Raw genomic sequence first — 18,730 nt, forward strand, 5'->3', positions numbered from 1 at the left:
CTCCTTTAGAGTTTTAACGAAAAGGCTCAGCAAGAATGCAACTGACAATCAGGTGTACTGCAGGTAAACAAGTCCGTGCATAAAATATCAGATGGTTAATAATAAAAGTATATTGTATTTTCAAATGACGAATTTATCAAGACAATGAGGATGTGATAATCTATCTATATATATATATATATTTCCACAAACAAAAGTCGAACACAATATTATGTAAAAATAAATGATGAGTTTATTTTACATAAGTATAGCATTGTAATAATACTGACTATTATCAAAGGAAACGTTAATGATTCTATTTACAGAAAATCTTTACAATACTCAAATTAAATCTAAATTATAGGTCATAGATAAGACTATAGAAGCACAGGCACATACGACGTCATCGAAAACAATTACATTAACTAATGTTGATATTGTCTAGATTATTAGTCTACTATTATGTCCCTATGGATATGGTTATAAACTGTTTACCGCAACAGCTACACAGAAAGTAACCGACATTACTACAGTAGCAATAAGAATGACGTTTTAAGAAGGAGATGAGGTTCTTAAATAAAGTACCAACCATTAGCAAAGTTTCGAAAACACTATTTTTTATTTGCTTTGGTGGCAATATGGAAAGAGCGTAATGACACCTCACCGGTGCGATAGCTTCTGTAAATACCCCAATTTGGCCACACACATCACATCATGTCTCGATCGTATAATTATGGTCTGCGTATATTTTTTACACTTATGAGTATTTTAACATAGGTAATAAAACAATAATGTTATAAAATAGGCATATGTTGATTAATTTACTTTCATCGTAATCCATTCCTCTGTAGTATTATTGTGAAGTAGGTTACTTGTAGTATTTTATACAGATCATCACACGAGTTTTAAACAATTCCAACAATTCATACATCACAGGAGTGAATGTTTTAATTCAGATTTTTTTAATGACTTATCAGTCACGTAGTCGTGGGGATAATTTTACAACAGGGAGTTTTGAAAGCCTCAATACATTTTCTTATTAAAGTCAAAGTTTAGTCATATCATTTTAACATAGAAAAATACTGATTAGGTTGTACATTGTTTGAGAAGTAACAAATTGGCACTGCATCAACATGTTCGACGCTAATGCCCTCAGTGAGTTCGGATATTGATCTATACTCTGTTTTCGCTGACTTTATTTCCTGTCCATGTCATGAGAACATTCCTTGCAAATAATTTGAAATAAAATTAGCTACGAAAGCATGAATCAGATAATTGCAATTCTATTGGCTAAAAGTGAAGACTTAACTAGTATACATTTGAATAGGCCTACAAAAACATTTAAACAATGACAATGCATTAAATGAATTGAATAATATTAATACTACGATTTCGGCTACTTAAGTTCTTTTTTGTGTAATGCACACATCATTATACTTTATAATTCCTTTCTTATTGATCGTATTAATACAATATTGAAAACATTATATTATATTATTATGCAGTACTACAACAGCCAAGACAATGGCAGGCCTAAGTTCCGCTCTGTGTTTTGAAACAGCCACGAAACATAAATCAGGTTAAAATAATATCCGAGTATGGTAACGGCAAAATGTGTAAAACATTTTATAAAATAAAATTAACAATACAAGTTTTAAGCAAAGAAAGTGATAGCACGTTGATTGTTAACGCATTAGATGAATACTACAATACGCATGCGCATTATGAACGCTTTCGATTCACACGAATGAATTGACGTAAGTCATTATGTTAAACAAGAAAACAGTTTTAAAATAGTTACAAAACTATCTAAAATACACAGGTGATGCAAAAATAAGCATTGTTTACAATCACTTAAGCACATGGGGTCCGGTTACAGTTTCTTTTTGTTTTGGGTTTGATATTTTTTTTACATCTCTTAACATTTACTGACTTGGTGGTTCCATTCACTGTTCGGATACATTTGCTTTTTCTCGTTTGCTTTCCATTGTCTCCACATGTTGCACTGCATTGACTCCATTTTGACAATTTCCAAGCATACCTGATAAGACAAAAATCAATATTATATTAAATTTATACAGTGATAGTATTCTATTTATGTTTGTTGAAAAATATATGAATAGTTTTTGCTTTGATATATCATTAACCGTGTCGATCACAACAGCTCATGACCGAAGTGTGTGTTTATGAAAAGAAACACTATGGTTCTATTAAGAAGCTGAAATTATATTTTCATTTAAAATTAGAATGCTGATTTAATAACTTCAAGAACAAAAATAACTACGCATTTATATCAGTAGGGCTACGTAAAGCATAATCTGTTAGTTTGTAGGCCTACAACTATTGGTTACACAGGTCGTTCTTTGATATTCTAGACAGAGTGCACGTAGACTAGGTAGACTAGAGACGCTAGTTTAAAAACACTGGGCAACTTACGTTGGTTTATTTTTCTTTTCTTCGGTGCATGCTTTGATATTACATTCTTTCTTTATTGATTGCTGATCATAGTTTCCCTTCTTACATGCTTTATTGTTAACGATCTTATCATCTCCAAGTCGTCGGCATTGGAATCTTTTGTAGCTCCAACCTAGTAATCAAATTTTGCTCATAATTAGACCTAATATAATAGGGATTACACATGTATTAATAATGCTTCCGAATTAAATTTGCAAGATAGTATTGGAACTTTATTCTTGCCAATAACAATAATAATAATAATAATAACAATAAATATAATAATATATTTTTACATGATTATTTTTCATTAATATTACCATATCATACCTTTTCCGCAAGATTTTGAACATTCTGTCCATCCCTTTGCTTCCCAAGAAAACTTCTTCTTTTCCGTTAAAGGTGTTTTTGGTATACACTGACCTCTTCGACACCACTTAAAATTAACACACATCATAAAATATTTAGAGTGCCCACTATGCAAATCATAAAAGATATTTTTCTATTTATAGTACTCTGATTTTATGGGTTGTAAAAATTAAAAAGACAAGATGGTATTCTAAGTACAGTATTTTCTTGAAATGTGTGTAATTAATTACCGTCATTATTATTATATTATACACTGTAAAAATAGTGTTTAGGTCTTAAACATGTATTTTGTACCCACTTTTTCAACACATTTAGCCTTAAACATGTTTAGATGTGAAACATGTTTAGGTTCTAAACACATTCTAAACATGTAGTCTGTATCCAACTCAACACATCAGTGACGTATTTATTGTTAAACATGTAGAGCAATATGAAGACAAGTTTAGGTTTAAAACGTGTTTAATTTGCCATGTGTGGAGCTCATGTGTGGAGCTTTTTTCCGCCACAGTAAAATCGTATGCACGCAACGCTAAACACATACCTAAACATTTTGACTGCTAAACATGTGGAGTGATTGAACATAATATTGGCATTAGTCAAGTGGAGGAAAACAACATGTAGCTATAAACACGTTTAGCTTTTAAACACGCTAAACATGTAACTCGTGTCTAAAAGCTAAACGTGTGGAAAAAGTGGGTACAAAATAGGTGTTTAAGATCTAAACACTATTTTTACAGTGTAAGAAAAGATGATCCGGTATACGATACGGTACGGTACCGTACTGAAAGAAACTAAACAATGTAAACACTTTGTCGTTCATACCATATTTTCCCCACACTCTGTTCCTTCCAATGGAGGGGTCTGTGCAATATCGTGCAGGCAGTAGTTACGGTTACCTTTTGAACTACAAAGTAGTAACTCACATGGATCTTTCTGTAATATAAAAGAATCATGGGTAATTGAAATTAATTATTAATTGTATTACACACACTGAAGGACAAAGGCCCGTCCGTCCAGAAGATATCATTATGAGGACATTCACGTGAGGTTACAATGCTTCTTACCTGTGATTTTATAAAGTGGGCTAATTATTAAATTATATTTGGAATAAGAAATTAGATGATAAATTGAATGAATATTCCATTTTTGTGTCAAACATTTTTACTATGATTTTCTTAGGATTTCGTCATAAAATGGAGGCGACTGGTGGTAACATATTGGCCTCGATCTTTTGACAAAACTTGAATAATGTTACGATAAACATACGTACATTGAACGCCTTATTTGCCCATGGACAGTGCGCAAAATCTCCACCGTGCATAAAGTAACACTGGTCATCGAGTGTAAACTTGATTCCTGGTAGACTATCCTGTCTCAATCCACCAACGAACGGGTTGTCGTGAAGACACTTGTAATTTCTGAAACAACAACATTGTATAAGAATGATTGAAAACGATGAATATCGAATAGTTTATATTCAATTTATTAATTTCAATTTTGCTCTCAGTTTCTATCTATCTATGTATCAGGACTAACTGTATCTTCGGAGACAGTCATTTAATTAAATTGCTAAAAATGCGACATTGGTCTATGCCATACATCCACCGTACTAATTCGAGGGTAAGAGTTGATATTACCTTTTTCGCGGTATTCATTTTTGAATGAGACATATAATAAAAACACTCTAAACTATTTTAGAGATATGTTTTAATATCTGTTTTAATTATTGAATATAGATATAACTATATAAAGAAAGATTTGCATACGAGATGTTCTTTTCGAGTAGTCTTGCACTACATGTTGACCAAAAGAAACCAGCAAGTTGTGATGTAATCTTGTCTGCCATCAATGATCCTTTGGCCGCCGCACTCTGACATCCAGTCTTTGCATTATCATGTTCAAATCCAAGTCTAAAAGAACCATCGTAAATGACCAATGGAAAACAATGTTATAATGTAACGTTAGTAACTTCAAGTCGAATATTGGAATTATTATGCCTCTAAATGTTAATTTAATGAATATTTTTGCGAAGTTTATTTGTTAGAAAATGATATGAATTTCTCTTCTTTTGTTTACTTACAAATGACCAATTTCATGAGCCAAAACCAACGCTGACCGAAGCCCTGAATCTTTGCCAATAATACAACTCTGTCGATCTCCACATACTGTACCGACGAGAGCATATCCTGATTAAGAAAAGTTCGGAATCATTAAAGCACAAGGAATTCAAGAGTATGTGATTATATAGTATACGATTATAGTTTTAACTCTAAATTGTTGTGTATTCCTTGTAAAACGGTTCTTTTTTATAAACTATCTGATACACACTGACTATGAATGTTTCTTACCAGCTCGTTTTGTTGTTAGTCTGGTTAAGTATATGTTTATATCTGCTTTTTTGCCAATTCCGTTTTCTTGGTATGTATTTCGACTAGACCAAGCACAAGCTTTTGCCAAACTCTTTTCCATACTGTCCGGAGAAATCATTTTTGACGACTATAAATTAAAATGTTAAAAAAAAAAATGTATCTCAATATAAAAATATTAATGCAATAAATGTCTTTATTCAATAAATTTATTTATACATGTATTTTTCAGCACTGTGCTGCTCGAATATCAGCAGGCACCTGTACTCATGAATGTTGGTGTCATGTGCACTTTTCGTACTTTCTCACATTGTTTAAGTAAATGTCATGCAATATTATACGGCAGTTAAAAAGGCATGCCTTTAAAAACTAGTACAAAATGTAAACGGTGACGTAAATGAAAGAAAACTATTCTTACCACTGATTTGCCAACTTTAACCAATTTAGTAACAATAAAATTGATTTCTGTTCCAAGACTTTGGTGATGGAATGTCTGGTCTACCTGTAAGATGATATATTTTTGTGACAAATTAACTACAAAGAGTAGCATTAGTGTGCGTCAGCAAACTTTGAGATTTGGATAAAATATCAATCATTTCATTTATAATTAAACACAAGTGAGATTTTAATTGTAATATGATATATCCTATTTTAAAAATATTGAACTTATTTTTATGATATATTAGATTTCAGTGATATATAACTTGCACATGTTTATATAATTGAGGAAACTGTAAATCATTTAATATAATTGTAGAAAAACAATGTCAGGTGTCATTGAATGTTTTTTTTAAATTATTTTTTATTGTTCGATCTAAATCTTTAGAAATATATGGAAAAAATAAATAAAATGGAAACCGTGTTACATTTTTAGGGTTACATTTTTGTTAATAACAAGAATTACTTGTTATTCTTCGATTTAAATCTTTAAAAAAATATTAAGTTAAAATGGAAACCGAGTTTTTGTTTTGTACAGTATGGCGACAAACAGAATATTAATCCCGCACTTTATGTTTCAAATATAACTATAAAAATATTAGATGCCATATTCAAGCAGCTTTTATCTATGTTATTCTATAGTCAGAATTTCACTATTATAATACTTACAATATTTATGAGTGTTAATACATATTCCTTCAGATCACGTGTTCGATGGAATTCTTGCATTGAGTAATCAACATTAACGATGACTTCTGCGTAGTACTTGCTAGCTTCTCGTTTTTGTCTACTTTTAAAATGATTATCTACTCTTTTGTTTTTATTTTTTGGATCTGGTGTATCTGTTAAAATAAAAATACTGTTTATGTAATTTGATTTTTTAAAATTTAGTGTTAAAAAATGTTGTACATCATTATCGATTAGATTTTTATTCCCATCATTATTTGAATGTGTCGTGCATAAATTGTTGAATTCCAACCCACTGCTTTTATTTTTGTATTACGATTCAAGACTGATTATAAAGAGTTTATTGTACAATATTATTTAATAAGCAATTAAATATAATATCACCCCACTACCCTTCCTAGAATTTAAACGAAATAGAAATAAGATCACTTTAACGACTTCCTTCCTTATATTCTCATTAAAAAAAACACTCCACCGCAGAACAGGTAAATTTTGTCCTACTGTTTCAATTATGTGTATGTTAGACCACATAATGCAATGATTCTTAGGTAAGCTGGAGATTTAGATTGACTTAGACATTTGAAATCAGCTATTTGAATCAGCCACCAACATAAACACACATAGCTTTGTGGAAAACGTTAACAAAATATTAACGAATTAAATCTCCGACAACTCTGAGCTTAAGTACGGTACTTACTTAGCATGGACGTCGCCAGAATTTATATTCAAAAGGGGCAGCACAGCAGCATCCTATCCTTAAGATCGAGACACCCATAAGTTTTATCTTTATAGTTTAATTACATTATATATCAATGATATTTCATGAAGTAATACGGAAAGGATCAATGCGCGACAACCAACCAAAATGCGACTGTATTAAGTCAATCTAAATAGCAGTTCAACTAGGCACAGGTGCAAATGTTCATCCCTTGATCTTCACATTGAATTGAAATTGACCGTCATATACTTCCCATACGTGTTTCATATCACTCTATATCTCACTTAAGTGTTTCCAGATTCCATTAACTTAACAAAAACAAATTCAACCGCGATGGGAAGTAGAAACACACTGTCCATTTATTTACATCGAATGTAGGATAACAGATAAAGTAAGACTTCCGTACCAGTTTCAAAATTTTAATAGGATGGGAAATACACCTGCTAAAATACATGGCAGGTCTAAAGTAATTTCTCCGCCGTCTAATTTTAACTCACTTTGATCTGTAGTTGGCAATTACCGTTATAAACATCAACTCTCCAAAACCAAAATCCGTTTAAACATACTTGCGTCAAGCTATATATCATTTTCTTAATATTTAGCCATGCTTACTTAGAAGATCACTCTCCTGATGAACATTGATATAGGAATAATAATATTAAAGAATAAACTAAACAATGTGATGTGGTGTAAACGTTCTTTAAAGAAAAATCTTTGAGGGAAATACGAAAACAGTTAAGTCTCGTCAATATTTCAAATACAGTTTATCCAAAATCATTCATGACAGTCGTTAATTCTCAAGATCGTCACAGTTAACAATATTATGACTGACATGGCAGGGAGGAATACTGACTTCTGTTTGTTTATCAAGTATTCAGAAAACAGTCGTATGATACTGTTGACAGACAAGACTGCAACAAATTGCTTCCAACGATGCTTTGAATTAAAATAATCTTTAAAACAAAGTGCCAAACTAAATTAGGCCATGAAAGTGAATTATCTAAGAAGACAACTTTGTGGTTATGGCAACTAGTGACAACGGTGATGGAAATAGTTATTGCTATTCTACTCAGTTCACAGTTAAAGAACGTGGTATAAGATAGAGGGAAATACATTTTTAGGTAAACGTTTACGTAATAAAAACTCATATTTATTATTTTATTTCATTATATTTGGTTTATGTTATATTATGAATCCAGAAGTCGCCTCAATACTTCATGCATTTTAATCTTTTTAATTGCCTGTTGCAAAAATTTTGTTTTAAATTGTCTTAATTATGCTAAGCAAAACGAATTTCCATTTCCATAGACCAATACAATTTCTTGAATCTTGAATCACCACCATCAGTCATAAATGTACAGGATTAAAGTGGTCACACACTGACAGCAATAATTGTGTTTTAAAATGGGCTTGTACAGAAGCTGGTTAATCGCAGACTTTCAAATACCTTTCCTCGAAACCAATCCGACTATAAAACCGCACAACTGCGCAATCCAAAAGGAACAAGACTAACTAAATTAGCAAGGGTATGTTAGACCAAAATTGTTATCAAATTAAAAACGACTCACCATTTCTAAAGTCTAATATAGTATTGGTATCTTGATTAAAGTGTGTAATTTTGTGAAGCATTCCAGCGTCTAAATTTTCTCTATCTTTTATTATAGGTTCAATTATGTATTCCCCTCCTTGATATTTGAATACACCATTCTGCAATATAACAAATATTTAATATGGTATCATTTTAAATGTTAGATCAAAATTCTTTAAAGCGCTGTCCGCCTGGAAAGTACCGATTAATTGAATAAACAGTTTCAACGGAAACTATCAATTTTTATTTCAATGTCAATTTTTATTATAATAAGAACCACACAATCATTTTATTATTTTTATATCATAACAGTTGTATTTAAGTTGCACTGTACTGTATTTACATCCAAGTAATCACTGTCAAATTGAACCATGTTTGCAATAAAACGACTCGCTTCCTTTGGGTTGGCTTGTTAATACTGATAAGACGATCATCAGCTGTACAATATAGTGACCAATCCTAATATAATATTCTACTGAGATGATAAAGTGCGTAACTATTAGTTATCACGCACGTTTTATTGCTACAGGGAATTTGAATCACAAATAGTTTATGAAAAGTCATACAGTAATAATATTCATTAATTTTTCTCTTTCAGACATAGTTGTACCTAATAAATATATAAAACTCTTGTCATCATTAGGCCTACTCATAATCATTAAATCAGAGCATTACGTTTCAAGTTCAACAAACTAATACCATTCTTTCTAAAGACTGCTATTAAATAATGTCTTTATTCAAATATACAGTATTTGAGGATATAAGAATATTATTTAGTATGTCTATGACTCTTTGAGTCGAGTCGTACGAAAAGTCATACAATTGTCTTATCATTAACTTTTCGATGGATGTATTTGCTTCTGTTAGTTTTTTTTCATATCCAGATTTAGTTTTTGGTCTGCCAACTTGTCTTTTAACTTTGCGTAAAAAAATTTATGTCAAATCTAATTTGTCATGAGTCCACTTGGAAGTCTTAGCATTAGGCCAATGTCTTGGTCATTTTGTATTTTCCCTTCCTGAATATATTTTACCATTTTTAAATTTATTAACAATTTTTAATTCATTTTATTCAGGATAAATACATAAAACCTAAAAGTTTGATATATTTAGCCTGAATAACAGGATATAGATCATTCACTTAATTATTACTATTATTTGTTTATTAAAAGTGACAAATGGTTGACACTCACCATTCCATCACAAATACTTATGGCTACTTCTGAGAATTCATCGTCGACAATGCTTCCAACAAAGAAACATTGTTTCTCATGTGATGCTCTGACGTCTACTATTCCATCCTCAGTTGCTGTTTCTACTGAAAAGCCTGGGCCAAGTAAATGTTCATTACGGGTGAGGTTTAGAATCAGGATGACACCGTAAAAATTCATACCAAAATACCTATTTGGGTCATTGGTTGAACCAGACCCGTCACTTCGTCGTACACGATTATAATCCTTTCTGATCTCATCTTCTTCATTAAATAATTCGAAGGATACGAATTCACCCTCTGAGTTTGAGACAAACGGCCGAACCATTGTTACACTCTCTGTAAGATATGTTCATAGGCAAAATATTTAAATAAAAAGACCCGTACTGTTCCAAAGAGAGAGTGTTACGTAATTTATTATATTTTATTTACATAACTTACTGTATTCTATATTTGAATTTGGAACATAAAAGTAATAAGAATATGGTTAATTATTATAATAACTAATCTGTGATTATCAGTAGGCCTACTATGCGAGCTGAGGTTATGCATGTTCTTTTTACATAACCTCAAACATTATAACCGTACTCTTATTCATGCAAATAGTATATGCCACAATGTCAAAAATAATAGTAGGCTATATTGAGCAGTAGAACTTTACACATAAACAGGCTACGAAATTTAAATGTATAATCATTATAAAGGATTTGACTCATCATTATTATCACACTAAACTTTCTGTGTACTTCGGAAAACTTGACTCAATAAGTAATTATATCTAATTATTAATAATTAAGAACTCGTCAGTTCAAGTTGTGATATCAAAGCCAGCGCTAACGACGTTTGATGTCTTAGATTTCCGAGGAAGACAGTCTGCCATTTAACAGATTTTGCAAGGAAGATTTTCTTCATAAACTAGGTTTAATATCTTTAGTTTAATATTCTTCATTGGAATTTTTTTCGAATAATATTGGAAACAAAATGCCAAACCTCGAAAAAGGAAATATAACAAGAGATGTTATGATGTTGTTGAAACCTTTATCAGCTTTTAACTATTTAACTGACTGGTTTAATCAGACTTGATATTGCTTTTGTGTTACAGAAACTAACTAAATGACAAAACGTACATTTATTATATAATTATATTATATTTGTTTAAATTCAATCATATTTTATTACATTTTTCATACAACCCGTATGAATGTAATAAAATGAATTTGGTTGTTATGGAGAGGTGGGTATTAAAGGCATCGCAAACTATAACTGCAGCAATTTAATCGTTTAACTGTTTAATGTGTCTCCAATTAAATTGCTGGAAACTGCATCTCTTCCTTAACTTTGCGACAATTTTTGCCTTGAGGCACTTGGATAAAATTCAAAATTTCAGGTCAGTGGTAATCTTTATTATGCCTTATCAATTTACCCTAAATAGTACTCTCGTCATAATCACTATATGCTGAATTACGTATAGCATTCTTCATTCGTGGATTTGATATGTCCATTTTTCACATAATAGTCAGCCACCAAAGAAAGAAAGGGGTACACGCGCGCACGAACTTTTACAAATTGGTTAAGAGTTGTCAACTTATAATTAGGAAGCATAGGAATATACCCACGCACTATCTAAGGCGTCGACTAGTTTTAAGAAGAGACAAACATTTCCGTTTGGAAATATTTATATCTGAGCTAAAATAGTTGAGATTGAAAAGTGTCAATCTGATATTATTAATAATTTGCTTAAATTGGTTTATTGGAATGATCACGTGTAATAAGGCGACAGAATGACTGTTTTGCTAATACTCGTAAGGACGGCGTAACCCACATCTAATCATACTAACATGGGTGTTTCTTTTCATTTCCGTATTTATTAATACTAAATACACATTTTATATTTATAAGTATGTAGACATTTTAAATCAATGTAGCATATATAACTTTGGGACAAATTTTAATTCTAATGTAATTTAGTAGATGATTTAGTAGACGTGATGCTTACCGTCAGTTTCTGCTGTACTGGCACATATTAACAATATCTGAAATACAAAATTAGTAAATTGTTTTAGTCACAAATAATTAACAATCAAGCGAACTTGCGACAGCACGGTAACTGTTATTCAAAAATCTGTTTCATGAATATACCAATTTGAACAAAAAGAAACTATACAAAAGTATAATTGAGACCTGGTATTACCAATAAACCAATTGTGCTTTGTCATTTTATAAATAAGTGACAGAAAACATTAGGATAATTCATTTGTCTCTCAGACTTTCAGTTTTTTCATGTTGAATAGATTTCTTTGCTACGTACGTTTTTGGTCGCGTTGACGATCATTTATCTTTCTCGACAAACATAACAAGCTCTTACCCCTTCAAATATAGGTCACATTCAACAGTTCATTAGAAGGCAGCTTGATGTGATTAGTGCGAATGTCATATAAATAACAGTTGATGTGATCAAATCGTACCGTATTAACTTATCTTAAATTATCTGTACTTAGCCATGCATTATGGTTTAATTTAATTTTTTATAAACAAGTCAGAATTACGGTTACTAAATAATTTACTTCTTTGAAAAAAAAAACCCCATACATTTCCAAATGTTTGCAACTGATTCAACTGGTTACCCCCATTTTTAAATTTCTGATTCAATATAGTATAGCTTACTTCATAATCAAGATAATATACTAAGTATACACTGTAATCATCCCAGCTCCCATGATGTAATTTACCTCACCGACGTAATACTATACACACACTTAGGGTACAGTGATAACATAATTTACAGGGGCTAACATCTATTGCCCTAGTGGGGGAAAGATAAATAAGTGGGACATCTACATGATATCACACCTCCAATTTCCTTCAAAATTGTCTAAACATCTCGTGCCAGAAGGATGAGGGTTAATCGCATCTCCCTACGGTCTTACACTGACTGTCCATGGCCTTGCTTAGAACCACATAAGGGATGTTTTAATTTTCAAGGAAAACACAACTGGATTAACCAGGAATCGTTGAACTCGTTACCTTATTTGAATATCAGACGATACAGCATTCATTGAATTATTATGTTATTTCAGTCTTAAATTATAGAAGAAATTGTGGAAACGTGTAATGTTAACATTCCTAAAGGAAGGAAGCGACACGTAAACGAATATATTAATTACGTTTAATGTTTTCTACAAATAGCCCTAGTAAAAATACAAAATGTAACATATTTACACAAACACAGGTGAAAATTTACAAAATAATTGTATCTAATAATAACATAAATCTAGATTTAGAAACGATTTCAAACAATGCCCGAAAGGGAATATTGTACTAGGCCTACAATACACGATCATAGTTATCAACCAAAAAATGATAATATCATGCAACAGTGGATGTCACTCTTATGATGCAAATCAAAAAGCACTACAGCTTTTACACAAACAAAAATGCATTGAAAAAATGTTGTTAGGTCTATTTTTGTTAAAGATTGCACTCGGAGAAGATATTTTAGAAATAATGGATTTTTCTACAATAGTATCTAGATATTTATTCAATTTTAAGAACTCTGCGTTCAATTTTTTTTTAATGTATTTTTTTTTTAAGTATTAGTACTTCTTTATCTTTTTTTAAGTGGATAGCAATCTAACGACGTTTGAAATGTTATCACTTTAAAGTGTGTTTATCAGAGTACATTCTTGGCTTGATTTGCAGACGAACTTATGAGTCACTGTCGGATAAATAAGAAGTACATAGACCCACTTTATGATATTTTATTGTTTTTTTTACAAAACATTCCAGACACGATCCCATTTTTAGTATCTGTTATTAGGCCTAATTTACTTGAATAGGCTTAATTTGTTATTGTTCAGTGGAGTTATGTTTGGTAACTGTGGTAACATCCTTAAGATACCATAAGGCCAGTTTTACTATTAATTGTGATGTACCAACATAAGATTGAGTTCTTAGTTCACACATACCTTATACTTTAAACTACCAATATAATTTTTTACCTAGCCTTAATTATTCTATTCGTAAAACTCTTATATAAAAAAAATACAATGTGACAGGGTGAAAATATGAGATAAGGTTATGGAATAAATTTAAAATATTATTGGTGAGATTATACACATTAAATAATAATGTTGTATACATTTCTTTGAACAATATGTTCGAAATCATTTCAGGCAATTATTAATAGAGAAGTTTTTTCACATAAAGAACGTTTTGTGGGATTATATGTAACTTATTTGTGGCTTAAAGAAGAAAACCTTGGCAATGAATAACACCAGGAAGTTCATTAAAAACTAATTTTATGGAACATGCAACTGTTCACACGATTGATGTTTAAGGTTTTAATACGTTCAAGCTTATTAAATCCTCAATCATTCAATAGTTTGTCATGTGTACCTTTCTAGTATTTAAACCTATATTATAACATCTAGCATTATTATTAGTTCAGAGACGCATAAATAGGCCTACACATCAAAATAGTTTGAAAATGACCAAAGACTGAAGTGAGGGCGACACCGAAAATACTTGCTTTAATATTAGTGTTACCTCAATAATCATTACATAATAGCATTATAACATAGCTTGGTTTTTAATAATTCATCATAGATTAGAATAAATTTCACAATATAAACAATTTGAATTTATCTATATCTATCAATAACAACCGATACGAATCGATATTGATTCATTGAAAGGCAACATAGTGAATATTCTTATTAAATTGGAATGTTGGGAATCTGATTTAGAATAAAATCAAAAGGAAGCAGCATCACATTGTGTGGAGCGCCCAGAGTGATGACTAAACTAATACAACACGATTCCATATATTTATATATTGTAAGGTTCCGTTAATTTGTAATCGGGAAGTTCACTATAATACATTGGGGATGCTGACACAATCCATTAATAATAATACCGTATGAGTGAGAAAGCATTGGGAACATTATTTATATAATAAAATGTTCGTTTATACTTACAATATAGGCCTAAATAAGCCTAATTATTTTTTGACAGACCAAATTTGAAGATGATCATACATGAGCTATCAACTTATTTGTATTTGTACCGTAAAGTAGTCAAATGAAACTACGGGTTTTGCATGCTACACTGTATGTATTACAATGGTGAATTAAGTTTTGAACATTTTTTATTGAACTGTGACGTATGTTCTTGCTTGTAGATCTAACTAAGTTTGTTGTATGAGAGAATGTATCTGGTGGGTGGAAATCTGTGATAATACCATATGGCTATGTGGCCTAGTGGTATGATACTCGCCCTGTAAGCGAGAGGTTGCAGGTTCGAATCCCGTCAGAGACATTTTTTCATACAACTAAAAAATACAGAATGTTCGCCAATGAGCTGTGCTCGACGCGATTATGAGATCATGTTCCGAATATGAGCACTGTTTCTATAACTTACAGTATGATTTATAACTAATTTTAGTTTAGTTTTTTTTTAATAACAAGGCTATATACATGGCTGCAGTTGAGCTGTATTTTTATACACTTTATTTACTTACAGAACTGCTATGTATACGATCGCGTGTAATTTGACAGAATACAAATTAGTTTAAAGATGTATATCACTGTGTGTGTGCTCGATCGGTGTGTAGTATTGGAAATGAATTTTTATTTGTAAGACTATTGCAGTTAAGCCACTTAAGTGGGTGTTGGCGACTTTATTTCTATGCATCGTAAGAAATTATGATATAAATGCTAAATGAATGACAGTTTTACCTAAAAAATAAAAAGAACGACTTTATCAATTTATACACGTTTTCAAAGAGTTTTGTAATTCTCATCCGGCTAATTACTAGTAATAATAAAATTATTTGGATTAATTAATTAATTAATTAATTGGGTGTTTTTAATTTGTGATGATTTTTTTGCAGATAGGTTAACTTCTTCGGTATCGGTACTATGAGCTGTGAAATAATGTATAAATAATAATGTTATGAGAAATTGCTTCTTAAAAAACACATCTATCATCAATCGATTCGGATCTATGGAAATGGGCAATTACCCATTGCAAAGAAATTACTTTCATCGTGATAGCAACCAACCTTAAACATCCTTAGGTTGAACTAGTTAGAGGTTGCTGTATTTTAGTCGGTTATGTCATTACTCAACGGGAAATTGAAATATCAAGCGACACACGCGAAATATAGTTACGTTAAAGTTGAAACACATTATTAATGTTTATGAGTGCAATGGTACAATACGTTATTTACTATAGGTATATCTTGAAGATGGCATGTAATAGCTAAAACTATTTCTCCATGGTTAGTCTCAGTGTATATAGGCTAAGGTTTGCCTTTAAAATATAGTTTGTTTATAACTTTCGGTTGATGACAAACCAGGAGGTAGAAAATATTCCGACAGAAGATAGTTACGACTCAATACTATACTATACAATAACAACGCAAACACAGTAAAGTGCAATCATTGAACATCATTTGTGAATGTAACTTAGATATGCCGTGTATAGTTATGCAATGAAATGTTTATTAAAATAAGTGAGTGATATAAATTATATAAAACTAGTAGTCATAAATAGATTACTCGAGGGTTAAATATTAATACGTCCCTGGGCAGAGGTGTTATAAATAGATTACTCGAGGGTTAAATATTAATACGTCCCTGGGCAGAGGTGTTACACTTTCATTTTGAGCGTCTGTGCTACCTTATTCGTTATAAGCAGGGTCAGATTACAGTAGTTTGTATATAATTCCATTTATATTAGTATGCGTTCATACATTTATTTTAAATTCCAGTAGGTGTATAAGTAAAGCAATAGCTACGGTAACCAATATAATTAGATTATATACTGTTTAATTAATTATTGCTTAGTGTGCACAGCAGTAAAAATAGTGCATTGCTTAAAACGTAGGTAAAGAAACATTTCTTCTGATCAAACGTAAGTGGGTGGAGGGGGTTAGTTGGGTGCTACCTAGCCCAACGCGTGCCACAACATTATATTTCTGTCCTATTATTACTGTATGCTCACATGATAATATCTATTACGATTATTTAGAAGGTTTTGTAGTTGTTGACCGCCTAGATTTAGACATCTGAGAAACAAAGTAGGCCTAAGCCTACATTTTTTTTTTCGTGATTTCCAACAAGCAGGTCTACTCATCTTAAACATTATATAAATACATAGGCTAACCTTAAGAATATTATATACCTTACCTGTACAGACACAGTTAGAAGCACCAGAACCTTATGAGTATCTCCCATCTTTATCCAGTAGCTGATAAACCGTCCTGCTCCCAATCGGCGTGGAACAAAGATTTTAACATTCAATGTCAAGGCAGTCTTGAAGGTGACTGTCAACTGTTGGAATTACTTACGTTTCCGTAGGTTTTAAGACGTAGACTATTCCATTTTATAGTGACGTCATTTTGACCTAGGCATTTCTTGATGGTTATTAGTCCACCTCTGAGGAGAGAATACATAATAATTAGTAAAAATACTGTAAAGGCCCTAGACCTTTTCAATATTTAAATCTCCGTGATTGATCTAAGCAACTTTATTTTTAATTGACTTTTTCAAATTTTTTAAAGTTTTGTATAAATTTTGTATTTTTTTAATATTTGTGTTTCCATATATATATTTTTGTGCATCAACAATTTCAGCCTTTGGGCTGCATGTTTTTTACTATATAAACCTGAATAAATAAATAAAATATACAGACTAAAACGAAAAGAGCAATAATCTTTAATCGTCCTAAGAGTAACCATTTCATTTTCTTTCTTTCATTGTGTTATATATTGCGCCGTTCCGCAACCTATGGGTCGCGACCCAATGTTTGGATCGCGAACAAAATTTATGGGTCGCGAAATTGATTCCGATCATACTGAATTATACACTGATCTATATGTGAAATGTTCTCAGTTTTGTAGAATCTACAACACTGATTAAATTTTACATCTACAGTTTTGTCCTATGTTGACGGCGAGTCCGTAGCGTAGGCCTACACACAATTGGGAAGCGACGACGTATTGGTACAAACTTCAGCCTCACCGCAGCACTACAAACAAACATTAACGTTTAATTGTTACATTGTTATCTACGTTAGCACATAATTACATTGTAGCCTATACATGATCGTTATGACAAGTATATAGTATTACAAGTATATACCTTTTTTAATACGCAAATTTAAACATAAATTATTAGTTGTAGCGTGTTCAATTATCTTATACAAATTGGCGCAACAAAATAAATGTGTTGGTATAGAAAATACATTCTTTATGTAAAAAGTCATACAATACAATGTTTTATAGGCCTATACAGTTTTGGAGTTTCTAAATTTATATTGTTCTAATGTGTTTTACTTTGTTTAAAGAACTTTTACTCTTGACCTCTCAACTTCTTTTTTTACTAAACTGAAATAAATAAAATGAATTTATTTGGTTGGTTGTTGTTCCAGCAAATTGCAATATTTTTATAAACTATAAATTATTTTCCTTGTCTTTTTAATTGATTTTTAGAAAATCTGCTGGTGCATGATTTTGATCTTTTTGTAATTTAAGCGCTATATGAAAATATGCTTCTGGTCGACTAGCATTGAAATAGACGCAGGGTGGTTAGAATATTTGTTTTTAATACTGTATGAAATGTTCTTTTCTTTTAATGTATTTATGTTGTAATTTCACCATAATGTTATATCAACAGCTCATTGCCATGTAATCCTTTAACGTAAGCTATGTCTACACTATCAAACTTTATGTGACAAAAATGCAATTGCCTATATTCAATTCAATTCAAATAAACATTTATTTCTTTCATTCATATTATATGGACACGATGACGTCATATCACTACCACATTTGTTTTGGTCAAACTAGTTTGATAGTGTAGAGACAGAGCTTTTTGATCTTTGTATGGGCGGCCATTAGGGCCAAAATAGACAAACGTTGC

General features: G+C 31.2%; 1 protein-coding gene across 1 annotated transcript; it reads right to left on the reverse strand.

The window, feature by feature from the left end:
• Positions 1-209: 209 nt before the first annotated feature.
• LOC140052122 (A disintegrin and metalloproteinase with thrombospondin motifs 3-like) lies at positions 210-17,175 on the reverse strand. Its single transcript, XM_072097544.1, has 14 exons — positions 16,997-17,175; positions 11,803-11,839; positions 9,790-10,145; positions 8,580-8,718; positions 6,276-6,448; positions 5,587-5,670; positions 5,151-5,298; positions 4,883-4,988; positions 4,569-4,712; positions 4,073-4,220; positions 3,625-3,735; positions 2,764-2,869; positions 2,416-2,566; positions 210-2,020 (listed from the first exon to the last, which is right to left on the reverse strand). The coding sequence occupies exons 1-14, from the start codon at positions 17,042-17,044 to the stop codon at positions 1,834-1,836; spliced, it is 1,938 nt and encodes a 645-aa protein (XP_071953645.1). The 5' UTR covers positions 17,045-17,175; the 3' UTR covers positions 210-1,833.
• Positions 17,176-18,730: the final 1,555 nt, after the last annotated feature.

This window comes from Antedon mediterranea, chromosome 6, assembly GCF_964355755.1.
Source record: "Antedon mediterranea chromosome 6, ecAntMedi1.1, whole genome shotgun sequence".
NCBI classification, from domain to species: domain Eukaryota; kingdom Metazoa; phylum Echinodermata; class Crinoidea; order Comatulida; family Antedonidae; genus Antedon; species Antedon mediterranea.